At 37.3% G+C, this 27,627-nt stretch overlaps 1 protein-coding gene across 4 annotated transcripts in view; it reads left to right on the top strand.

Annotated features, from left to right (window-relative positions):
• The window catches only part of DOCK3 (dedicator of cytokinesis 3), a 568,180-nt gene that overhangs the window by 369,961 nt on the left and 170,592 nt on the right, over positions 1–27,627 (top strand). For all 4 annotated transcript variants that reach the window (XM_087867015.1, XM_087867014.1, XM_087867013.1 and 1 more), the window contains exons 6-7: positions 1,580–1,728; positions 13,676–13,760. In XM_087867015.1, coding sequence (XP_087723141.1) covers positions 1,580–1,728; positions 13,676–13,760 — 234 coding nt within the window. The remainder of the gene's footprint in view (positions 1–1,579; positions 1,729–13,675; positions 13,761–27,627) is intronic.

Raw genomic sequence — 27,627 nt, 5'->3', positions numbered from 1 at the left:
CTGGTCTATCTCTGCTCTCTAGAATGAAACCATGGAAGTAGGGACTTTGAATCACAACAAAGTGATAGCACTCATCAGGTGCTCCATAAGCATTTGTAAATCAAGTGAATGAATAAATGCTTATGTGTGTATGCAATAGATTACTGTGTGTGGTTGATGGGAAAATAGCTTTCTATTTTAAGCTTCAACTGGTGGCCCTGTTTTATCAAAAAGAAATGCATGTGCTGGAAGCAAAGTCCACATTGCCTTTATTGCTTACCTTAAGGTCTCGATTTTCCAGATGATATAATTTGCTTAGGCCTTCCTTGTTACTTGAACTGAGTTTGTGAGTTCTGCCCTTCTGCCAGCATTGTGTGCCATCAAGGTACTTAACTTTTCTTCATATGATCATCAAGTGAGGAAAGGACCGCATGCTATTTGAAATGATGTCGTTAGAGTGCATGATTCCTAAGGTTTTCTACTTAAAAATAATTTCTCTATGAGAAATTTAAAGGTCTCATGCTCCATTAGATGATTTCGAAGTAGCATGATGTCCTGAACATTTTAATCATAAGATCACTGCCACCTAAGAATATTAGCTGATTCTGCTAGTTTGTAATTTTCTTTATTATTAATTTTATTTATAGTTACTTTAATTGAGCTTATTTTAGCAAGGGTCTTTTTAGGGGAAATTCCAGATAGAGGCTTTTCTAATATTATGGTACAGGTTGATCTGACCTTAAAGAGCATTCTTTATAGATAAGTTGTATTCCAAAACTTTTAATTGTCATATAAAATCATGCTTCTCTATAACAGAAACAGAAACCTAAACATTTCTAAACCAAGATAGCACTTGTGAGCAAGTAAGACTTTAGTTTTTAAATCTATATTCTTAAGTAAATCTTTTTCTCTCAAGCATCTACTATCATGGCATTTACATTTTTTACCTATAAGGTTGAAACCCCTATGATGTCCATAATTAAGGTCATTAAGATGTTTCCACTTTAACTCTTATAAAGGTGACACTTTTTATTAAGCTGAAAAGAGTAGAAATCTGTGACACTAGGGACGCATATTGTTTACAAAAGCTAATTAAAACTAGATGAGGCCTGGAAACCGGAGTGAGTGTTACTCCAGAGACTGTGGCTTTTTATTGAAACCTTAGTTCCTTCGAAGTAGGGCAAGTGATTTTCTCTCTGCCCTCCCTGACTTGAGGATCCCTCCTAGAGAAACCAGAGATGCTACATACATAGGAACTTCTGACAGAGGAAACAGCTCAAGGCTCCTGTTTAATTTTCTGTTCTGATTAAGTTTAGTAACTCTGGTTACTGGAAAATGAATTGTCCAGAATGGAGTAGAGATAAGTGGTACTTTGCATGAGACAGATCAATTATATTACTTGTTAAAGGTCTTTATATAGAGATTTTTAGGCAGTAGAAACTAAGGACTTTGCTTTAAAATTCTTAACTATGTTCCTCTTTACATTGCCTTTTTTAGAGGTTTAGAGAAATGAACACTTTTCATAGTTTAACTGTTTCTTTTTTCATTCTCTTTCCATATCCCTTTTTCATCTCACCCAACACCAAAAATGCCCTTTCAGAAACACAAAGTAGATCTTTTCTACAAGCTACGCCATGTGATGAATGAACTTATTGACCTTCGAAGGCAACTACTGTCTGGTCACCTTACTCAGGATCAGGTGCGGGAGGTTAAGCGGCATATCACCGTGCGCCTGGACTGGGGTAATGAGTAAGTATGAATATCATTTGGGCATTTCAGTTACATTTATGTTAACTCAGTTCTTACAGAGTTTGTACCTGATCAAAGCTTCTCTTCAGTGTTGAAAAGACATTGTTATATTCTCCACTAAGCTATGATCATTTTTACTATGAGTAGTTGTTTCTTTTAGTTTAGCAAAGGACATTCACTGACTCTACACATTGAAACTCTCTCAGTCTTAATTTTGACTTCTGGAAAATTAAATAATTGGACTGCATTATCCTCTGAGTTCTCTTCCAGCTCAAAATTTTTGATTCTAGATCTCAGTAATCAGCGTATACTTCTGTTTCATCTTTTCGTATCTTTATTTTTTCATGTGAATTCTGTGTCTTTTACATTTTATAGCCATACAATTAATCTGAATAAGCATATACTACAAATGAGACCTGTCTACATCTGTACTTCAAAATATTCCTAATTAATTTATCGTTCAAAAATAGTCCTGCTTTTATGCAATAGGTATGATTATTTGCTGTTTTCATAGTATTCTAAGACTTTGGGATAGGAAGCTAGAGTAGATAGTATTCAAATTCTTTTTCTTCCTAGTTATAATAATTGATATAATTCTCAAGTGATTTTGTCTAATTATCTTAAAATCAAGTCCATTGAACTTTGAAGTGACCAGATTGCTTCCTATTTAAGATATACATACACCTTAAATATATTTTAGTATAAGTCTTTAACTCCTCTCCCTCTCAAGACATCATTGAAATGATAAGAATAAAAAGAATGGTAGGGGACCTAGCAATAAGTGGGATATATGAAATAATTTCTAGAATCTGGAAAGTATATGGAGTATTTAGTGATGGAGCAAGCCCCATATATGTGGAAGAAACTTTAGCTAATGAAAGAGCTGTTCTGTCCTGCAGTTTGCAGAATCATGGAGGATAGGAGTGTACCTTGGCACTTAAAAAGGGGGGATTGCTTAAAAGTATATAAAAGGACTAACCCACAGCCAGGTGTTTGTCTCTCCTTCGGATAAAGAAATACAAAGACAGACTGTCTGGGGGGAATTGGGCAACAAGAGTGTGCACTGGGACCTTACTGCAAAGCTCTCCATATTGTGCCATTTAAGGGTTCCAAAGTGTAATGACCAGATCCCTTCAACTTACTGGAATTAGAAGCTTGCTTGGTTATCAGAAAGAACGAGTTCTCGACATTTGCTGCAACATGGACGGCACTGGAGGAGATAATGCTAAGTGAAATAAGTCAAGCAGAGAAAGACAATTATCATATGGTTTCTCTCATCTATGGAACATAAGAACTAGGATGATCGGTAGGGGAAGAAAGGGATAAAGAAAGGGGGGGTAATCAGAAGGGGGAATGAAGCATGAGAGACTATGGACTCTGAGAAACAAACTGAGGGCTTCGGGGGGGGGGGAATGGGATAGACTGGTGATGGGTAGTAAGGAGGGCATGTATTGCATGGTGCACTGGGTGTTATACGCAACTAATGAATCATCGAACTTTACATCAGAAACCCGGGATGTACTGTATGGTGACTAACATAACATAATAAAAAACATTAAAAAAAAAAAAGAAGCTTGCTTGGTCACCCACCATATGCAAAAACTCCCCACACTTCTAGTGCCTTTTAAATTGGGATGGACAATTCAGTATCACCAGGTATTTAAAAAAATCCTTCAACAGAGAAGAGAGAGAGACCAGGATAAACAAAAATACTCTGCCTCCCCCCCCCCAGGAAATAACCTGGCCCCAGAGACAACTAGAGATTAGTAAAAAAAAACTTCTTAAAAAAACCTCTGTGCATCCTCAAAGAGAATCAAGATCCATTATGTGGAATAAAATACTCTGAAAAAGTAATGGAGAATGCAATTTCCAAAATAAAACATTCAAGACGAGAGCAGTAAGATAATTTTCTGTTATCTCTGGGAAAATAAAAAGATGGGAAATGGTTGAAGAAAGAAGAACAATACAGAGGTTCAATCCAGGGGGGTCTAACATCAGATATTATAATTTCCAGGAAAAGAACAAAGGCAATAAAGAGGAAATTCTAAAGAAATGATAGAAGAGAATTTCCCAGAGCCAAACAGCCAGGAGTCTTAGATTGAAAGAGCCCACCACATACCTACTATAATGAATGGGGGGGAAAACCCAAAACCCACAGCAAGGTACTTTAAGATATTTCAGTATTCCAGGGGTGAAGGGAAGATCCTAAAAGGTTTTCAGGCAGGAAAACAAGTCTTCTTACAAAAGAATAAGTATCACACCAACCTCAAAAGTTTTATCGGTGACACTGGATGCTAGAATACAGTGAAGTAATATCTTCAAAATTCTGTTGGGAAATGGTTTGGCAGCCAGAATTTATTAACAGCCAAACTATCTAATCAAGTGTAAAGGCCAGCCAAAGCCATTTTAAAGTATTCATGGATGTGGAAGTTACCTTTGATGGCCTGTTTCTTAAGAAGGAACTTGAGAATGTGTTCTTGCAAAGTGGAAGAGCAGTTTGGGAAAGAGGAAACACAGAATCTTATCAAGTCAATCCACCCCAGAGTGGATGCTGTTCATCCTCAGAAAGGAAAAAAATACAACCCTAAATTAGCTATTTGTGACCTTCTGAAGTGACAGCATCCTATCCTTGTTTGTTTCATTAAATTACATCCTTTTTTTGACTGTCAGTAGGGTTGCTTGGCACACTCCACAGACTCCTTGTATGATATAACGTGGCTTCAGGTGTACCATAGATTGGACAGTGTTCTCTAAATCCAATTTTGGGCAATAAAAATCCGGCAAAATACTGGATATTAGCTCACAGCATAACTACTGATTCTGTCTCCTCAGCCCCAAACAGTACTGTGTTATAAAATGGTATTATTCCATTTATTGAATAAATTAATGATAGTAATACTTGCAAAACTAACATTACTATGTGCCAAGCAAATTATAAACTTGAACTGATGACACTAAATTGTATATAAGTCATTATGTTACAGTTTAGCTGCAGTTGTGCATACCAGTAAATGAAGAAGAGAAATACTCAAGAAATATCAATACCTCTATAATAAAACTTGGAGAACAGACCAATCAGATTTCGCAATAAAATCTGAAAACTTAAAGATGATGGCTTGGAAATGAGTTCAAATTATATTTGAAAAAGGCGAAGACCATTACAAATACCTGTCAGTAAATTGCAGAGTTATCCCACCTTCATTTTTAAAGATTTCACGACAGTGTTTATTTAAGTAATGATCCTTTGTGGTACACTTGAAATAGCGTATTTACCCACGACATTTTTAAAAAACATACAGTCTATGATTGTAACGTTTTCTTCATTACCTGTAGTCTAAGGTTTTTTTAAAATTTTTTATTATGTTATGTTAGTCACCATACAGTACATCATTAGTTTTTGATGTAGTGTTCCATGATTCATTGTTTGCATATAACACCCAGTGCTCTATGCAATACGCACCTTCCTTAATACCCATCACCAGGTTAGCCCAACCCCCCACCCCCCTCCCCTCTGAAGCCCTCAGTTTGTTTCCCGGAGTCCATAGTCTCTCATGGTTCATCTCCCCCTCTGTTTTCCCCCCCTTCATTTTTCCCTTCCTTCTCCTGATGATCTCCCTGCTATTCCTTATGTTCCACAAATAACTGAAACCATATGATAATTGTCTTTCTCTGCTTGACTTATTTCAATTAGCATAATCTCCTCCAGTCCCGCCCATGTTGCTGCCAATGTTGGGTAATCGTTCTTTCTGATGGCTGAGTAATATTCCATTTTATATATGGACCACATCTTCTTTATCCATTCGTCTGTTGAAGGGCATCTCGGCTCCTTCCAGAGTTTAGCTATTGTGGACAATGCAGCTATGAACATTGGGGTGCATATGGCCCTTCTCCTCATTACATCTGTATCTTTGGGGTAAATACCCAGTAGTGCAATTGCTGGGTCATAGGGTAGCTCTATTTTTAACTTTTTGAGGGACCTTCATTAGTAAATTTTTCACAGCAAAGTATATATGTGTGTTGAGGGGGAGTATTTATATGTCCATTTTAATAAACATAAAAATCAGGAATGTAGTTCTGTCCCCTTCCCTTCTTCTTTCCCTTCTCCCTCCCCTCTCCCTTATTCCTCCTTTCCCAGCTTCTCTGTATCATCTTTCCTCTTTACTCCACTCCACTTCTTTCCTCCCCTGCTCTTCCTCTTCCTTCCGTTTTTCCCCTTACCCCCAGTGGAAAATATAAAAACTTGAATGAGAACTTTGTATATCTATTATTATTAGAGAAAAAAAGACCTATTTCCCCCAGAATCGATAGGACTATTCTCTCTGGTTCTCACTTGAACGAACCCTTTAAAAAAATTTCCTTCTTACTTTGAAAGAAGTGATGGTATACTGTAGAAATAAAGCCACTTCATACCATTAGGTTATGTAAAGGAGACTTGTTCTACACAGTAGCTGAGCACTGATAACCATATCCATTGTTCCTGTTTTATGCCCTGAGAGTTCCACACTTCTTGTCCCCTCACACTTTTGTAAGTGCCATAAAATACTGAAGCTTAGCATATGTTGGCATGTAGGAAATGCACACTCAGTGTTTGTGGAATGTATTTTTTGTTTTAATTGATATAAGTAAATATTAATCACATATAATTTTAAACTTTTATGCCTTTTCAGTAAGCCCTTACACAGACATCACAGCTCTGCCTTGTCAGAACCTATTTTAGAAGCTATTAATAACAGCTATTATTATTGAATACATCTGCTTATATCACTGTGGCAAGTGCATGGTCTAACATATGCATTTTTTTAAAGGTTTATTTATTAGGGAGTGTACCCACAAGTTGGGAGAGGGACAGGGGGAGAGAAGCCTCAAGCAGATTCCCCACGGAGCATGACGCGGGGCTCCCACAACCCGTGAGATCATGATCTGAGCTGAAGGCAAGATGCTTAACAAACTGAGCCACCCAGGCACCCCTAACATATGCATTGTTGTAATGAAATGCTATTATGCTCTTCCAAGACAAGAGCTCTGTTTTACCTGATGAGGACACTGAGGCTCCAAAGTACTTTTTCCAGTGTTGCATAGTGAGTGGTAGAACTGGTTTTTGTACCCAGAACTGATCCCAAAGTCCATATACTTTGTGCAGGACCTTACCATCTCTCTGATTATTTTTTAAGTGTGAGTCTTAAAACCAAGCAAATTATTGCCGGTATTTCTAGTCTATGGGTTATTTGATCTTTGTTCTGTTCTCCTAGTGTGAACGCTGTATGTCCCATAGTATATATCTGATTTAACATTGAATTAGAACTTTCAAGGATAAAAAGTAAACTGAATCATGGAACACTACATTAAAAACTAATGATGTACTGTATGGTGACTAACATGACATAATAAAATTTTTTTAAAAGTAAATGGGTATTATACTCTTTTATGTAGAGTTTAAATTAAATGCAGAGCTCTCCACTTCTACATAAAAACAATTTTTCTTTTGTTTCCTGAGATTAAGAATTCTTATTTCTTTGGCTAAAAAAATTGAAGATCCCAGAGTTAAATTTATATGCTTATACTTGTTGGCCAGTTTGCATATGTGTACACTCATTCCAAAAGTAAAAATTACTAAAATTATATCATGTAAAAATAGGCACTTAAAATGTTGTGTTCTTATGTTTTTAGAAACTGAAATATGGAAAGGGCATAAAACAAAGTTGTGCTTAAATGAACTAGACATTATCTCTGCGTAAGTCTCCTACTAAAAGAATAAGTCAGTTAATTACATCCTCTCCAGTGGAATTTTAAAACAATTTGTCTAGCAATATAATTTCGATGTGTTAATATTTTCAACACCTTACATAAAAATGTTGCTAAAAGTTTTTTCTCATTCTAATCTCATCGCTACTATAGCATACCTAAGTTAAATTCATGTTAACCCAGGACCAACACACGTTAATTGATCTTTGCCTTAGAAAAATACCTAAGTAAGAAATGCTTTATTCATAGAATAATTTATAAGATTTTTGTATTTCTTCTTTAGGAAGAAAGTACAGATTTGAATATGGTGTAAACATTTTACAGGCTTTTGTTGAATTAGAATGAGTTTCTGTAGATTATCAAATGAAATAGTATCTTTTTTATTCTGAAGTCTCAACGTTTAAGACAAATCACCAATAAATATATAATTTCTAGTTCTTATATTGTCTTTCTCTCCCTCTATCATAGTCTCTCTACCCCCCCTTTTGTACCCTCTTCCTCAGATTTTCATATATCCTAACCCTTCCATGTCCCTTTCTTCCCCCATAGTTTATATCCTTCACCAAAGGAATTGCTTTTAGAGGAAGCAGCACAAGCAGAAGTTTGGGTTGTAGTATGCAGAAAATACTGCCACCCCCTCCTTCACGCCAACAAGTTTCCTCTGAGTAGATTTTTAGCTGGGACTCAGAAGGGCTTATGGCTCAGTACTTTCCCTTTAAGGACATGGTTATATTTTCCAGCTTTGGGACACCTGAAATAATAGAAGTTTCCAACAACTTCTTCTTAGAGTCATTCTGTTACAGGGTATTGTGCCCATCAATTAGTACCTTGCTGTACCCAAGAAGTCTGAGATAACAATGTTTAAAGTGTGCATGTGTCAAAATCCTCCCATGAAGTTATGTTCAGATGAGTAAATTCCCCCCCCCCCTCACTCTTTGGGCATCTGTTTTGCTCACCATCATACCCTGCACTTAGCACAGTGTCTGCACTTGGCAGGCACTATGTGAATGTGAATCTAAGTAATAAAATAGGTTTGTTCTTATGCCTGATAGCCACTCATTCACCAATCTATATTTGTTTCCTTCTGGATTGATATATCTGTACAAAACCATCCCTCAAACTATTATGACTGAATAGATTACAGTCACGTATTAGTATTTAACTTTTATGGTTATTAGTAGAAAGACAGAAGGTATGGTGGAAATACCATAGTTTCAGAGTAAGACAGACATAGTTTGAGACAAGCCCACCTCTGCCCCCTTCATAGTCTACTTCATTAACCTCTCTGGACTTCAGTTTTCTCAATTATAAAATGGATCTAATACTATGTACTTCCCATATTGCTTAAAGATGATATGTATAAAATGCCTAGCCCAAGTAAATGCTCAGTAAAGGGTAGCTATTATTATTATTTATGTCTTATTATATTATTATATAAATATAAATCATTCTTTCATTAGTGGTGTTATTATCTATATGCTCTCTTTACTGTAAGTATTAGAAAAAGCCAGTACATACAGGAAATATTTTTTTTTTTTGCTTTTTTGTTGTTGTTGTTTAAATTCAATTAGCCAACATAGAGTACATCATTAGTTTTTGGTGTAGTGTTCAGTGATTCATTGGGTGCATACAGGAAGTCTTAATAATCTCTAGCCTTTCTCAACCAATTTTGGGGGAGAACTAAGTCCTGATAACTTAAAATATCCATTGTTTATAATTAATTAACTTCAAATTATTTTCTGTGTTCTGTGGTTCAGATGAGGAACCACAGAAGAAAAGGATACAATGGAAAATAGAATAGAACATAGAACATTCTAAAGAAATGCAAAATTCAAAGAATTTGATTTAGAGATTCAGGACCTTTAAAGAGGTGCACCTGAAAGAATATAGGACCAGAGTATCTCTTATTCACTGCTGTGTCCCTAAGTTCTGCATGAACCTAGCACAGAGTAGGTGCTAACAAATATTTATTGAATTATTGGGATGAATGAATGAGTGATCAGTGGCAAGTGGTGAGACAACAATAAATGTTTTTGTGAAGACTGTTTACCTAAACAATTAGACCATTTTTGAAAACTCTGCTCTATACTACCTGTATATAGATATGCATAGATGTATACCTCCTGCTTGTGTCCATCTGTTCAAGAGTCTCTTTTTCAGACACTGTATCTCTTTGATCACAACCCTTGTACTTTAGGCCATATTTTGGCTAATGATATAACACATAATTATGATAATTATAACAGCAGTAGCAGTTTACAATGCCAGACAGTGTGCTAAATGCTTTCCGTGGATTGATCTTTACGACAGCATATGATAGTAGATAGGACAGTGTGGCCTGGTGGAAGAGCCAAAATGCAAACCAGGCAATTTGACACCAGAGCCCATGTTCCTCGGTACCCTGCTGCCCTGCCCCCTGTTCTGGGAAGACAAAGAAAACACTAAATTAACTGCTCTCTGCACTTGTTGTTCACTATTCTTAGAGTAATCCACAAGGAGAAATAGCCAGAAACCTCTTTTCCAGAATGAAATTTGTAGTGAATGTGTCGGGCTTCTCACCACACAGCATCTCTGCCTTTTTCCAGTAGGCCAGTCCTCCCAATTTAGCTTCTGAAAACTACTCGTCCTCCTTTGAAGACTATCTCAGTAGAAGGAATTCAGTCTTCAGTTTTATCAGATCACCCATTAATAATTTTCTTATTTCCTAAGATAATGAAATCAAGAAACTAAAAGGTACTGTGCTCTACTGACTTCTAGGAGACAGAAAACACTGCTCCCAGATGAAAATGAACATTTGTTTGACTCAAAACTGCTGTATTCCCTGTATCCGGTACCACTGGTGGGAAATGATAGGTCCTCAGAGAGTACCTGTGGGATGAGTGGATGGGTGTATGCATGGATAGGTGAATGGACAAGCAAGCTAAGGGTGTCACAGTGCTAAGACAGAGTTTGCATACATGCCAGTCCAGACAGCCCATTGCTGTGTGTGGTGCACAACCACAAAGTACATACACTCAATCCTAGCCCTGTTGTCTTAAGTCCGTTGGGATTTTTTTCTAATGCCGTCGTTTTGAAAATATCTGTTTTGATTGGAATATTCACACAGTCCTTTTTGTTACTTAATTGTAATATTTAAACTATCAGATATTTTGTGAGCACTGATGGTTAAAGAGTATGTATGGAATTTTGATTCTTCATTGTTGTATTTTAGAAAGTTTTAATAGCTGACTATCGAAAATTGGAAAATGTTTTTTAGTGATCAAATGTATGATTCCATTTCCCTAATATAAATACTAATGTCATTTTTTCATCTTTCCACTGTTTTTCTACATGCATATTAAAGTATCTTAAATACTTTGAGATTATACCTGCAAAATTATCTTTATGATGTAAATTGCTTTTTATGACAAGAAAGGTAGAAAGGATGTGCTTCAGCTTTCTCTTGCTTTCCGTGACACTGCTGCCTTTACATGCAGTAAGTGTTGGAAGCCAGAGACCTGAAATTATATCAGAGAAATTAAGAATAGCTAATATGAAGTGACTAAATGCAGTATTTTTTTGATATAAGAAGACAGGATCCCAGTGGTAGAAAAATTAAATCTGTTACCTACTCAAGTACATTTCCTTCAATAATCAGATTCAATGGCATGGTTTTGCCATTAAACTGTAAACTCTCATAGTTAAGGCCAACAGTGTATTACTGAGTTCATCATGTAAAACTGAGGATTTTTTTTTTGCACCTAGTACCAATAGTTATTTCTTCTTTAAAAATTCATGTTTCTCTCTCCCTCTTTTTTAAGGGGAGAAAGAGAGAGAGAGAGCACAAGCACAGGGGGAGGGGCAGAGGGAGAGAGAATCCTAAGCAGACTGGATGCCCAGCACAGAGCCCAATGTGGGCCTAGATCTCAAAACCCTGAGATCTTGACTTGAGTCAAAATCAAGAGTTTGATGCTTAACAAATGAGCCACCCAGGCACCCTATAAAAATTCATGTTTTTGTATTAAAGGATGATGAAGGGGGGGAAAACAGAATGAACCATGAGAGACTGTGGACTCTGGGAAACAAACTGAGGGCTTCGGAGGGGAGGGGGTAAGGGATTGGGATAGGCAGTGATGGGTATTAGGGAGGGCACATATTGCATGGTGCACAGGGTGTTATATGCAAATAATGAATCATGGAACATTGCATCAAAATCTGGGGATGTACTGTATGGTGACTAATATAACAAAATAAAAATTATAAAAAAATAAAATAAAGGATGATGTAAGTTATATAATAGAAAAACTTGAGTTTTTATCTTTTAGGAGAAAAACAGGTTTTTCCTTTTTTCTTGCCTGCTAAAAAGTACAAATCTGAATTTTGATTCTTAATCATGGTTATCATATTAGCCTATGCGATTAGTATGTTTGCTTCTACCTTTTTTGTGTAGGTTTGATTTTCTATTTTCATTTCCTCAATCTTATTGCAGCTTCTTTAACCTCTTCATATCTCTTCCTATAAATAGGTTATAAATTATAAATAAAATAAAACAGATGCATTTTGGATGTATACATGGATTTTTAAATATATTTTTTCACATGGTTTATTTTAAATGAGTGGTAGTTTTATGCGCAGAAAGAGCCTACAGAATTAGTTTTGCTGGTATGTTCTAGAAGTGGTTCATAGTCTAGTTGAAGAGAAAAAAATACATACTTCTCCTTTCATTGGCTATGGAATACTTTTGCCAGACACAGTAATTCATAACCCTTGTGTTGGAGCATAGGGTGGTCACAGAGCAGCTCTGAAGCCCTGATGAGAGTTATAAACCCTCTCCTCAGAAAAAAATTCATACATGAACACACACACACATACTGTTGTAAGCAGTTTCGGGGTCCACAACCCCCTAACTCCATTTGACTCCAGGTTTAGAGAATGAGAAAAGAGCTAATATTTACTGAACATAAATTATGTGTCATTTTTGAATGCACAAGTTCTGGCTGTCTGCAGTTATTTACACTGCCTCATACTGCCTGCCATAGTTAATCAATCATTAATCACCATCTCTTACTCTTGCCTCCACAAGTTATACCAGATCTTCCAAATACTTGGCGTATTTTTTTAGGAGTAGTACTCCTTGGTTAAACTTTCATATAAAGTTTCTTAAGATATTGGTTAATCATCAGAGAGTCAAAAATTGACAGTTGTAGATCTTTTGATGTTTTACACAAATGAACGTTTCCAGTTAGAATAAGAACGTTACTAGCTTCCTTTTGTATGTGAATTTGAGGAAGGACACAGCACCTAAGATTTTTTTTAGAAGTAGAAGCCTGGATCATCACCTGTGAGAGAAGAAAACAAGGAATTTAAAATGTATCAGGAATAATAACCAGCTCCACATGTGCTGGCTATGGAAATAAACACAAATGGATTGAACTAAATATATATATATATTGGCTAATGTGTGGTAAGGTCATTACTATAACCAATGTCAGTATTAATTAAATTGAAAATGAGATTAAAACTCAATTAAAACATAGATTTCTTTGAGTTCAGTATCTTTTGGAGGGTGATTTTTTATGTGTTTGCATGGACCCTGAAAAATTTTTTCATCCTAATGAAAGTAATGCATGATGGAGTCTTGAGCATGCTTGTAGGATTACGAGGAAGAGAAAAATAAAACATGACTTATTAATAATCTATAGAGGGGTGCCTGGGTGGCTCAGTTGGTTAAGCGTCTGCCTTCGGCTCAGGTCATGATCCCAGGGTCCTCAATTGAGCCCCGCATCAGGCTCCCTGCTCAGTGGGGAGTCTGATTCTCTCCCTCTCCTTCTGTGTGTATGCCCTCTCTCTCTAGCTCTCTCTCTCTAGCTCTCACTCTCTCTCAAATAAGTAAATAAAAATAAAATAATAAAAAATAATCTATAGAAAATACATACTTAATGAACTCAAGCAGGCTCTTATAGACATGATACTGAATGAATTGTTTTTACCATCAGAAGGGGGAACTGCTTGGTAATTAAAATTGTCAGTCTTAAAATCGCCAGCCTTATTTATTTACCTTAAGGTGAGCACAGTTAGATGTTACTGGATAAAAGCATGTCCCTGCTGGGGTAGCATCTCAGCCTCTGTCCACAGGTCATGGCAGTTATGAGCTTCCGGGCACGTAAAGAAAGATGAGTATAATGTGAGGGCATGGCATGCTGAGTGTCTTCTTTCTCTTTACTAGGCATTTGGGCCTGGACTTGGTGCCTCGAAAGGACTTTGAAGTAGTGGATTCAGACCAGATTAGTGTCTCAGATCTCTATAAAATGGTAAGAAATCTAACACAGGGTAAGCTTATTCCCTGCACCCCTCATTTTTTCTCCTTTATCATCCCTAGTTACATTATGAAACAATATTACAAAAGTTGTTCCTTTGTCTTTGTCCCAAAGCATGTAAGGGGTCTTCCTTATTCTGACACTGTATACCACCTTTGCTTTCTAAATGGAATTACTGCATAAGACTGTACCATAATACCCAGGGGTCATTTATCTGTTGATTTTACTGGTGAATGGAGCTTCTTCAGCCTGCAGCAGTTACCAACATTCTGTCTTTCCCCACCTCTTAAAAAGAGAAGGTAGTTGAAGCTGTAAAGAGCCAATTTATTGGTTAATGTAATGATTAAACCTAGAAATAATGTACCAGTATTTCTAAGAGAGACCTAAGTCTATTGGCTATTATTAAAATGTATTGAGCTAATTGATGACCAAGATTATATTTTGCAGGCTGAATGAGAAGTAATTAAAAGAAAGGTTAAAATTTTTGAGGTAAAACAAACATCAGAGACCTCAGGTGACTATTAAGCTTAGACTAAGGGACTGGGTAAAACCTCACTTTGAGGAGTTATGTATTTGAGAAGTATTTATTGGTGAGAATTACAGGTTGTAGAAAGAATTACAAGTTTCTCTTTAAGAAAAATGTAATTTTTATAGGGAACTTCAAAGATACAAAGTGTGTTGCCTGGTGGAGGTTCTTTGGAAATTTGCCTAGATAATATACAAGTAACGTATCAATTGCTTATATATATTTGCTAGTGTACAAAAACATTTGTGTATAGTTACCCTAACTACGTGATAAGCATGGGATGTAGAGATGAACAAAATGAGCAGGGCTTATCCCTTCCTTCAAGAATATCACAATCTAGAATATTGGTTCTTAACCCTTTTTGGGTCATGAAGATCAGATAGAATTTCTTCCCAGGACAACACAAGTATGGTTTTGCATGCAAAGTTTTACATTCAATTTTAGGGAATTGACAGTTCCTTCTGATGATTGCCCATGAAGTCTGTACATGGCCCCCATGTTTAGAAACTATTGTAGTGGGATCAAATAGACCACAAGCAAACAATTGCCATATATGTGCTGCATATACACTGATATTGTTAGAGGGAGTGACTGATTACTTGGGGCTGGAAAAAAATCAATGAAAGCTTCCAGTGGCAGTAATACTCAAGGTGAGCCTTGAGAGGTGGACAGGGGTTCACCTAGAGGACAAACAAGAAGGAAAGACCTTCCAAAATGGCACAACAACATAGGGAAGTGATAGATCCAGGAAACTATAATATATTTGGTAACTTTGGCATGTAAATACGTGTTAGTGATTGGGATAGTAAGGTGCAGAAGGAGGCAAGGGTCAGATCATGAAGAGTTTTGTAAGCCCCAAATTGCACTCTCTCCGGTAGTCTGATATAACCATGGGAGTAGCATGATTGGATATGGATATGGGTGTTTGTTTTTTAGGAGAGGGGGAGAGAGAGAGAATCTCAAGCAGGCTCCATGCCCAGCACAGAGCCTGATTCGGGGCTCAGTCTCACAACCCTGAGATCATGGCCTGAGCTGAAATCAGAGTTGGACACATAACCGACAGAGCCACCCAGGTATCCCCAGATATGGGTTTTAAATGCTATCTCTGTCTATAGAAAACGTAAAATGCAGAAGACCAGAATCACGGAGGAAGGAGACCACAGAAGTGATTCGGGCAATAAATAATGACTAGACAGCAATAGGAGTGAAGAAGAAATGAAGTAGAGAATGTAGATGTTAGTAAATAAAAATCAATTTGATGATCAATTAGATGTGGAAAGTGAAGGGTGATTTAGAGGTTGAGGCTAAGAGCTTCCCTCACAATGGTGGCTTAGAGAATGCTATTTTTGGTGAGGATTTTACATTTTATTCTAAAGCCTGTGAAGGTATTTGAGCAGGGGAATCACATGATCTGTCTTGCATTTTAAAAGGATCCCTCCCGCTGATGTGTGCAGAAGGACTGGAGTGGGGCAAGAATGGAAGCAAGGAGCAGTCATTCAAGCAAAAATATTTTAATTTTCAGTATTTGGGCTAGAGGTGGAACAAAGAAAGTAGTAAGAAATTGTTGGATTGTGAATGTGTGTTGGAGATAAATCCATTTGGAGTTGTTGATAGGTTGATTTGGTTTGTGTGTACAAAAAAGAGAAAGGTCAGAGAAGAATGACTCCTGTGTTTTGATCTTCTCCAACTTTGACCTTGTAAAAGTAATAAGAAACATTGCGGGAGAAGCAGGTTTGGGAGTGCAGAAGTGGGGATCAATTTATTGGTCTGGTTTTTCCTTTCAAGTTTGAGATGCCTTTTAAGCTGCCAAACTGAGATGTTGAAAGTCTAGACCTCAGAAGTGAAGTTCAGCTATAACAATTTTAGAGTCATCAAAGTATATGTGCAGTTTAAAGCTGTTGGATGAGATGACCACTCCCTTCCCCAGACCTCCATACAGTGAAATCCGGTGTTCAGCAGACCCTACACAGCACTTCCAGACAGCCAAGCATCAATAAACATTGGAGGAAGCCTCCCACAAAAGTTAGAGACCAGAACAAATACATGTGAAAGGAACTTGGAAGAAACAGACAAGTCAGTAGAAGAAAATGGTGGTTGCTGTCTGCAAAGAGAAATGAAGAAACAACAAGGAGACAGAGTGGAGCAATCCAAGAAGGAATCAAAGGAGCTCTAGAAAATTACAAATGAGATAACAGGGATAAACTTGATATAAAGATTAGAAAATAGGATGACAGCAACAAAAATGTATCAATAGGAGAGAAATGTTAGAGGTTTGATCCAAGAGGTCCAATATCCAGGTAACGGAGTTTCAGAAGAGAGAACAGAGGAAAAAGAAAGAAAATTACCAAAGAGATCTTACTAAAAACTTTTCCAGGGTGATGATATCACCAAGATGGTGGAATGGAGTTTTCCATCCTCTGTTCCCCATGAAGATCAACAATTTGATAGGCATGAATGAAAAATAGCTCTGGGAGAGCTCAAGAAAGAAGAAAGCTATCACTTAAGAAGCTTCAGTAACACAGTAGAGCAAAACCTCAGAATAACCATACAGAAAGGGTAGGAAGAACAGTTTCATTTTGCTGCATCATTCCATACCCCAGGCTGACACTGCTCAGCACCAAGATAGAATTCCCTAGATTTAGAGTTCCCCTCTCCAGGAAAAGGAGAAGAGGATGAGTAACCAGCTTACCCAGTCCTTCAGGCCACTGTACAAAGGACCCACTTCAGTTTTATCCCACCCAGAGACTGGCAAAGCTGAGACATCTAGAGATAGGTAGGAACAAGGAAAAGGGCAGGGGCTACCCCTGTGAGCCATGCAGTGAGAGTGACCATGGTTCCCACCGGTCTGCTCTGTATAGGATCCCAGCAGCCTTCACTGCTGAGGACTTCAACTACCCTTCTAGATGCTACAAACCCCCTCAGCTTTCATCACTGGAGACCTTGTCATGGACCCCAGCAGACTGCTCACAGAGGACCCCAGCATCTTTCATCTTTGAAGAAACCAGTGGCCAGCAAAGCTGCCACAGAACCCCTGCAGATTTTTTTTTTTACCAAGTTTTTCACCCCACAGGTATTTGCATTCACAGATGTCAGCCCCCTGAGCACCTCCTACTCTCTCCCCTGCCCCTTGCTGGGACATGAAATATGCAGCAGCCAGCCCCAGCCTCTGTTGACTATGCATATGTAACATGTCAACCTAGACTCCCATGGCTGACCCCCGTGGTTATGCATCTGTTCATGCCTAGCCCTTGCAGCTCTATTCCTGCACACTGCTGGCCTGACTTCCGTCACTGGCCTCCATTGCCATGCATGCTCCCATGGTGACCTCCTGTAGACACAGGAGTGTATGCCAGCAGCCAAGGCCCCCACCGCTGCTTATGGGTCAATATTTGCCCTTGACACTTGTCAGTGGCCTGCATTGCTGGGCTTACCTAAAGGTAGCCCCTGCAGCTATGCACCTGCATATTGCCAACCCAACTCCTGTACTAGTCTCCACCGCCTCTACAGCTGCACAAATGCATGCCAATAACCAGGGCCCCTGCAGTTACAGGTGCATGTGCAGTTGGCATCAGCCTCTTCTGCTGGTCCCAGCCCTTACCATTACCTCTGTGTCTGCAGCTTTCCCCTGACATTTTGCAGGTATCTGTAGCTGAGGGTATACACACTATCAGCTCTGGCCACCACTGCTGTCTGCCCACATTCCTAGCTGCTGGACTTGGAAGAGCCACTGAGGACCCCAATAACCATCGCAGACACTGTGGCCCTCTGCAGCTCTCCACAAGGATCACATGGTTGTTGATGTTGTGGACCCATGTGGCCTAAACCAGTGAGATATACACTCCTGGGCCCAGAGCTGCCACATGCACTTAGCACCCTGCACCACTAAATCCAGAATCACAGCATTCTCTGGCATGCCCCTGCCCATGGATGAAGGTCTTTCCTCATCTAAGTCAGTTAGTACAGTCTGGAAGAAGTGACTGCTCTTCACATGCACAAATTCAAGACTACAGGAATCATGAAAATCAAGGAAACACGATACCACCAAAAGAACACAGTAAACTTTCAGTGACCCTAAAGAAATGGAAATCCACAAATTTCCTGATAAATAATTCAAAATAATTGTTCTAAAGATGTTCAAAGAGCTTATAGTACTCACAGAAAAACAACTCAACAAAATCAGGTAAATAACATAAGAACAAAATGAAAAGTTCAACAAAAAGATAGAATACGTAAAAAATAACCAAATAAATTTTGGAGCTGAAGGATACAAACACTGAAGAATTCAATAGAGAGCTTCGGTATCAGAATGGACCAAGCAGGAGAATCAGTGAACTCAAAGACAGATAAATTGAAATTATCCAGTCAAAGGAGCAAAAAGAAAAAAGAATGAAGAAATCCTGTGGGACTTCTAGGACACCATTAAGAGAATTAATGTACACACTACTAGAATACCAAAGAAGAGAAGGAGAAAGGGGAAGAAAGCTTATTTAAGGTGATAGTGGCTGAGAACTTTCCAAATCTGGGAAGAGATTTGGAAATCCAAGTTCATGATATTCATAGGTTTCCAAACAATTTCAGTCCTCAAAGAGATCTTCTCCAAGACATTACAATAAAACTGTTTAAAAATCAAAAAATCTTGAAAGCAACAAGAAAAAAGAAGCTTGTCACTTACAAGGCAACCCCCATAAGGCTATGAACATATTTCTTAGCAGAAACCATGCAGGCCAGGAGAGAGTAGGATGATATGTTCAAAGTGCTGAAAGAAAAAAAAACAAACCCTACCAACCAAGAATATTTTATCCAGGAAAGTTGTCCTTCCGAAATAAAGGAGATATAAAGATTTTCCAGACAAAAGCTGAGGGAGTTCAAAATTACTAGACCTGCCTTACAAGAAATGCTGCAAGTTGTTCACGCTGAAATGAAAAAAACATTTATTAGTGGCATGAAAACACATGAAAATATAAAACAATGGTAAAGGTAAGTATAGATTCAAATTCAGAATACTCCAATACTGTAATATGGTGGTCTATAACTCTAGTATAAAGGTTAAAAGACAGAAAAAATTAAAATAACTATAGCTAACACAAAAACAGATACATAGATCAATGGAACAGAATAGAAAACCCAGATATGGACCCACAACTATATGGTTAATCTGACAAAGCAGGATATCCACTGGAAAAGAGACAGTCTCTTCAACAAATGGTATTGGGAGTTTGACTTCTTCTTTGCCAATTTGGATACCTTTTATCCCTTTTTGTTGTCTGATTGCTGATGCTAGGACTTCTACTACTATGCTGAACAATAGTGGCAAGAGTGGGCACCCTTGTGTTCCTGATCTTAAGGGAAAAGCTCTCAGCTTTTCCCCATTGAGAATATTATTCGCTGTGGGCTTTTCATAGATGGTTTTTATGAAATTGAGGAATGTTCCCTTTATCCCTGTACTCTGAAGAGTTTTAATCAGGAAAGGATGCTGTATTTTGTCAAATGCTTTTTCTGCATCAATTGAGAGCATCACATTTTCTTGTCGCATTGATTGATTTGCTAATGTTGAACCACCCTTGCATCCCAGGAATTAATCCCACCTGGTCGTGGTGGATAATCTTTTTAATGTTCTGTCAGATCCTTTTGGCTAGGATCTTATTGAGAATTTTGGCATCTGTATTCATCAGGGATATTGGTCTATAGTTCTCCTTTTTGGTGGGGTCTTTGCCTGGTTTTGGGATCAAGGTAATGCTGGCCTCATAGAATGAGTTTGGAAGTTTTCCTTCAGTTTCTAGTTTTTGAAAGAGCTTCAGGGGAATAGGTATTATTTCTTCTTTAAATGTGTGGTAGAATTCCCCTGGAAGCCATCTCGCCCAGGACTCTAGTTTTTGGGGAGGTTTTTGATCACTGCTTCAATTTCGTTACTGGTTATTGGCCTATTCAGATTGTCAGTTTCTTCCTGTTTCATAGTTTATAGGTTTCCAGGAAGGTATCCATTTCTTCCAGGTTGCCTAATTTATTAGCATATAGTTGCTGATAATATTTTCTAATAATCAGAAAGGATGAATACCCACCATTTGCATCAACATGTATGGAACTGAAGGAAATTATGCTAAGTGAAATAAGTCGAGAGAAAGACAATTATCATATGGTTTCACTTATATGTGGAACATGAGGGATAGCATAAAGGACATCAGGAGAAGGAAGGGAAAAATGAAGGTGGGGGAATCAGAGGGGGAGATGAATCATGAGAGACTGTGGACTCCAGGAAACAAACTGAGGGTTTCAGAGGGGAGGAGGGTGGGGGGATGGGTTAGCATGGTGTGATGGGTATTAAAGGAAGGCACGTATTGCATGGAGTACTGGGTGTTATATGCAAACAATGAAGCATGGAATGCTACATCAAAAACTAATGAAGTACTGTATGGTAACTAACTAACATAATAAAACAAAACAAAACCAAATGGTGTTGGGAGAACTGGACAGCAACATGCAGAAGAATGAAACTAGACCACTTTTTTACACCATACACAAATATAAATTCAAAATGGATGAAAGACCTAAATGTGAGACAGGAAATCACTAAAATCCTAGAGGAGAACACAGGCAGAAACCTCTTTGAGATCAGTCATAGCAGCTTCTTACTAGACACACCTCCAGAGGCAAGGGAAACAGAAGCAAAAGTGAACTACTGAGACTTCATCAGGATAAAAAGCTTCAGCACAGCGAAGGAAACAGTCAACAAAAGTAAAAGGCAACCTACAGAATGGGAGAAGATACTTGTAAATGACATATCTGACAAAGGTTTAGTATCCAGAATCTATAAAGAACTCATCAAAATCAACACCCAAAAAGTAAATAATCCAGTTAAGAAATGGGCAAAAGACATGAATAGACACTTTTCCAAAGAAGACATCCAGATGGTCAACAGACACATGAAAAGATGCTCAACTTCACTTATCAGGGAAATAGAAATCAAAACTACAGTGAGATATCACCTCACACCAGTCAGAATGGCTTAAATCAATGACACAAGAAACAGCAAGTGTTGGCTAGGTTTTAGAGGAAGGGTAACATTCTTACACTGTTGGTGGGAATGCAGACTGGTGCAGTCACTCTGCAAAACAGTATGGAGGTTCCTCAAACAGTTAAAAATAGAAGTACCCTATGACCCAGCAATTGCACTCCTAGGTATTTAGCCAAAGGATACAAAAATACTGATTCAAAGAGGCACATGCAGCCTGATGTTTATAGCGGCATTTCAACAGTAGCCAAATTATGGGAAGAATCTTAATGTCCATTGACTGATGAGTGGATAAATATATACAATGGAATATTACTCAGCCATAAAAAGGAATAAAGTCTTGCCGTTCGCAACAACATGGATGGAGCTGGAGTGTATTGTGCTAAGCAAAATAAGTCAGTCAGAGGAAGACAAATACCAAATGGTTTCATTCATATATGAAGCTTAAGAAAACAAATAAGATGAATATAGGGGAAGAAAAAATAAAGAGAGAGGGAGACAAACCATAGGAGACTCTTAACTATAGAGAAGAAACTGACGGTTGCTGGAGGGGAGGGTGGGGGATTAGCTAAATGGGCGACAGATATTAAGGAAGGTACCTGTTGTGATGAGCACTGGGTGTTATATGTAAGTAGTGAATCACTAAATGCTACTTCTGAAACCAATATTACACTCTATGTTAACTAACTAGAATTTAAATAAAAACTATGGACTCTGGGAAACAAATATCTTCTCCCATTCTGTAGGTTGCCTTTTACTTTTGTTGACTGTTTCCTTCGCTGTGCCGAAGCTTTTTATCCTGATGAAGTCTCAGTAGTTCACTTTGTTTGCTTCAGAGGGGAGGGGGTGGGGGACTGGGATAGGCTGGTGATGGGTATTAAGGAGGGCACATATTGCATGGTGCACTGGGTGTTATATGCAAGTAATGAATCATGGAACTTTACATCAAAAACTAGGGATGTACTGTATGGTGACTAACATAATATAATAAAAGATTATTATAAAAAAAAGGAGGGCACATATTGCATGGTGCACTGGGTGTTAGACGCAAATAATGAATCATGGAACATTACATCAAAAACTAAGGATGTACTGTATGGTGACTAACATAATAAAAAATTAAAAATAAAAACTTGAAACATAAAAAAATAACTATAGCTGGTATAATTTACTAATGGATACACAATATAAAAACATATAAATTGGAACATCTAAACCATAGAGAGGGGTTGAGTAAAAGGGTAGATATTTTGTATGGGACTGTTACGGTTATAAGATATTTTATGTAAGCCTCATGTAACCAGAAAGCAAAAACCTACAGTAGATACACGCAAAATAAAGAGAAGGGAATCAAAGCATACCACTGTGGGAAATTGTCAGTTCATAAAGAAAGACAGCAAGAGAGGACAGGAATAAAGGAACTACAAAAAGAGCCAGAAAACAAACTTTTTTCCAGAAAGGTTTTTTTAAATGGCAATAATGAATCCTTTCCTATCAATAGTTACTTTAAATGTAAATGGATTAAATTTTCAAATAAAGATTTAGAGTGGCTAAATAGATAAAGAAATGATCCAAGAATATGTTTCTTACAAGAGACTTACTTTAGCTTTGAAGACACTCATAGGCTGAAAATAAAGGGATAGGAAAAAGATACTCCATTCAAATGGAAACCAAAAGATGGCAGTGGTAGCTATTCTTATATCAGACAAAATAGACTTTCAATTAAAAGCTGTAATGAGACAAATAAGGTGATTATATAATGATGGAAGGGTCAGTTCATTAAGAGCATATGACAGATGTAAGTGTATATGCCTCCAACTTCAGAGCACCTAAATATAGAAAGCAAATACTAACAAAACTAAAGAGAGAAATAAACAGCAATACAATAATAATAGGGGATGTCAAAGCCCCACTTTCAATATTGGATAGATCATCCAAACAGAAAATCAATAAGGACACATTGGACTTGACTTAGGGCCCTATACTTAGGACCTAATGGACCTAACACATATATACAGAATATTCCATCCTAAAGCAGAGTAGGATAAACATTCTTCTCAAGTGCACATGGAATAGTCTGGGGATAGATCATATGTTAGGCCACAAGACAAGTATTAATAAATTTAATAAGATTAAAATTATATGAAATATCTTTTCTTATGACAATGATTTGAAACTAGAAATCAATAACAGGAAGAAAGCTGGAAAATTCACAAATATGTAAAAATTAAACACCACACTCCTGAATAACCAGTGGGTCACAGAAGAAATCAAAAGGGAAATTAAAAAAAAATCTTGAAACAAAAAATGGAAACACAACATACTGAAACTTATCAAACATTAAATAAATAAACAAATAAAGCAGTTCTAAGAGGAAAGTTTATAGTAATAAATGCCTACATTAAGAAAAATCTCAAATAACTGAACTTTATGCCTCGAAGAACTAGAAAAATAACAAACTAAGCCCAAATTTAGTAGAAGGAAGGAGATGAAGATCAGTCCAAATTTAGCAGAAGGAAGGAGATAAAGCTCTGCTAAAAATATAGAAAATGAACAGAAAAACAATAGAAAAGATCAAGGAAGGAAACTTAGAGTTGGGTTTGTTTTTTAAAAAGATAAACAAAATTGACAAACCTTTAGCTAGACTTGCCAAGAAAAGAAGAGAACTCAAATAAATGAAATTATAGATGAAAGAGGACATTACAACTGATACAACAGAAATACAAATAATCATGAGACTAGTGTGATAATTATATGCCAACAAATTGGACGGTTTGAGTAGAAACATACAACCTACCAAGACTAAATCAAGAAGAAATAGAAAGGCTGAACAGACTAGAAACAAGTAAGGGGAGTGAATCAGTAATCAAAAACTTCCCAACAATGAAAAGCTGAGGACCAAATGGCTTCATGGGTGAATTCTATTGAACATTTAAGAAGAATGAATACCAGTCCTTCTCAAACTCTTTCAAAAAATTGAAGAGGAAGGAACATTCACACACTTATTTTACAAGGCCAGCATTACCGTGATAACCAAAAGTCAGATAAGGACACTAAACTGAGGGTTACAGAAGGGAGGGGGGTGGGGAATGGGGTAACCGGGTGATGGGTATTAAGGAGGGCATGTGTTGTGATGAGCACTGGGTGTTATATGCAACTAATGAATTGTTGAACTACATCAAAAACTAATGATATACTATATATTGGCTAACTGAGCATAACAAAAAAAACAAGAAAGGAAATCTACAGACTGATATCTCTGATGAATAGAGATGCAAAAATTCTCAACAAAGTACTAGCAAATCAAATTCAGCAGCTCATTAAAAGGATCACACAGCATGAACGAGAGGGGTTTATTTCTGGAATTCAAGGATTGTTCAGTGTAAAGGTGATATACCACATTAATGGAATGCTATGTTGAAATCATATGATCATCTCAGTAGATGCAGAAAAAGCACTTGACAGAATTCAACAACTTTTCATGATAAAAACTCTCAACAAAATGGGGCACCTGGGTGGTGCAGTTGGTTGAGTGCCCAGTTCTTGGTTTCAGCTCAGGTTGTGATCTCAGGATTGTGAGATCAAGGCCCAAGTTGGGCTCCATGCTCAGCCTGGAGTCTGCTAGGGACTCTCTTTCCCTTTGCCTCTGCCCCTCACCCCCATCTCTCTCTTTCTTTCTAAAATAAATAAATCTTTAAAAAAAGAAAAAACTCTCAACAAAGGACATAGAAGCAACACACCTCAACATAATAAAGAGCATACAAGACAAGCCCACAGCTGACATCATGCTCAACAATGAAAGGCTGAAAGCTTTTCCTCTAACATCAAAATCAGACAAGGGTGCCTAATTTCACCATTCCTCTTCAACATAGAAGTTTTAGCCATAGTGATTAGGCAAGAAAACTAAGAAATGGCATCCAGATTGGTAAGGGAGAAGTAAAATTGTTTCTATTTGCATGTGACATGACCTTATATATAGAAAATCCTGAAGCTTCTCCCCGCAAACTGCTAACTAATAAATTCAGTGAAGTTTCAGAATACAAAATCAACACACAAAAGTTAATTGCAAAAGTTAATTACACTAACAATGAACTATCTGAAAAAGAAATAAAACAATCCCATTAACAATAGCATCAAAAATAATAAAATACTTAGGAATAATTTAATCAAGGAAGTGAAAGATCTATACACTAACAATTACAAGACACTGATGAAAGAAATTAAAGAAGACACAAGTAAATGGAAAGATAGCCCATGTTTATGAAGGGGAAGAATTAATATTCTTAAAATGTCCATGCTGCATAAAGCCATGTATAGATTCAATATAACCCTTATCAAAACGCCAGATTTTCCAGAAATAGAAAAAACAATCCTAAAATTCAAATGGAACTACAATATACCTTGTATAGCCAAGCAATCTTGAGAAAGAACACAGCTGGAGGTATCACACTTTCTTCTTTTTTTTTTTTCAACATCAACTTTTCTTTTTTTTTTTTTTTTAATGTTCTTTTATTATATTATGTTAGTCACCATACAGTACATCCCTGGTTTCTGATGTAAAGTTCGATGATTCATTAGTTGCGTATAACACCCAGTGCACCATGCAATACGTGCCCTCCTTACTACCCATCACCAGTCTATCCCATTCCCCCACCCCCTCCCCTCTGAAGCCCTCAGTTTGTTTCTCAGAGTCCATAGTCTCTTATGCTTCATTCCCCCTTCTGATTACCCCCCCTTTCTTTATCCCTTTCTTCCCCTACCGATCTTCCTAGTTCTTATGTTCCATAGATGAGAGAAATCATATGATAATTGTCTTTCTCTGCTTGACTTATTTCACTTAGCATTATCTCCTCCAGTGCCGTCCATGTTGCAGCAAATGTTGAGAACTCGTTCTTTCTGATAGCTGACTAATACACTTTCTGATTTCAAACTATATTATAAATTTATAATAAAACAGTGTGGAAAAAAACAAAAACAAACTGTGGTACTGGCATAAAAATAGGTGCACAGACCAATGGAACAAAATTGAGACCCCAGAAATAAACCCACACATATATGGTGAACTAATATTTGGCAAGGGAACCAATAATATTCAAAGGGGAAAGGAGAGTCTCTTCAGTAAATGTTGGGAAAACTGGATATTCACATGCAGAAGAATGAAATTGTACCTCTTACAACCACTCACAAAAATTAATTCTAAATGGATTAAATGTTAGACCTGAAACTGTAATCTCCCAGAAGAAAACAGAGCAAGGCTGCTTGACATTGGTGTTGGTGATATTTTTTGAATATGACACCAAAAGCACAACAGCGAAAGGGAAAATCAACAAGTGAAACAACATTAAAACAAAATAGCTTCTGTACAGCAAAAGAATCAGCGAAACGAAAAATCAGCCTACAGGATAGGAGAAAATATTCACAAACCATATAGGTGACAAAATACGTAAGGAACTCCTAAAGTTCAAGAGCAAAAAACCAAATAATCTGATTTTTAAAATGGGCAAAGGTTCTGACTTTTTTCCCAAAGAAGACACAAAAATACATGAAAAGGTATTCAGTATCACCAATCATTAAGGAAGTGCAAATCAAAACCACAATGAAATATTATCTCACACCTGTTAGAATGCCTGTCATCAGAAAGACAAGAGGTACAAACTTCTAGTTATAAAATAAATAATTCATGGAGCGGAAAGTACAGCATAGGGAGTATAGTCAATAATATTATGGTAACATCAGGTGTTATTATATGGTGACAAATGTTGACTGCACTTAAATGTGGTGAACATTGAATAATGTATAGTATTGTTGAATCAGTGTTGTACACCTGAAACTAATATAACATGGTATGTCAATTATATTTCAATAATAAAAAATAAAAGAAATAGAGTTTTTAAAAAGATGAGATAAATAGTAGCAAGGATGTAGAGAAAAAAGAACTCTTGGGGCACCTGGGTAGCTCAGTCAGTTGAGCAGCCCACCTGTGATTTCCGCTTCGGTCATGATCTCAGGGTCATGAGATCGAGCCCCACATCATCAGGCTCCACACTCAGTGGGGAGTCTGCTTGAGGTTCTCTCCCTTTGCCCCTCTCCCCACTTGCGCTCGCTCACTCTCTCTCTAAAATAAATAAATCTTTAAAAAAAAGAGAGAGAGAATTCTTGTGCACTGTTGTTGGAAATACAAATTCGTACGGTCACTATAAAAAACAGAATGGAGATTCCTCAGAAAAATTGAACTACTGTATGATTCAGCAATTCCACTTCTGGGTGTATAGCCAAAGGAATTGAAATCAGGATCTCAAATAGATAGCTATACTTCCTTGTTCATT

Source organism: Ursus americanus, chromosome 14 (assembly GCF_024610735.1).
Source record: "Ursus americanus isolate L20-20 chromosome 14, mUrsAme1.1.p, whole genome shotgun sequence".
Taxonomy (NCBI): Eukaryota; Metazoa; Chordata; class Mammalia; order Carnivora; family Ursidae; genus Ursus; species Ursus americanus.
The sequence above is the reverse complement of the archived record's forward strand: the minus strand, read 5'-3'. Positions and strand labels throughout refer to the sequence as shown.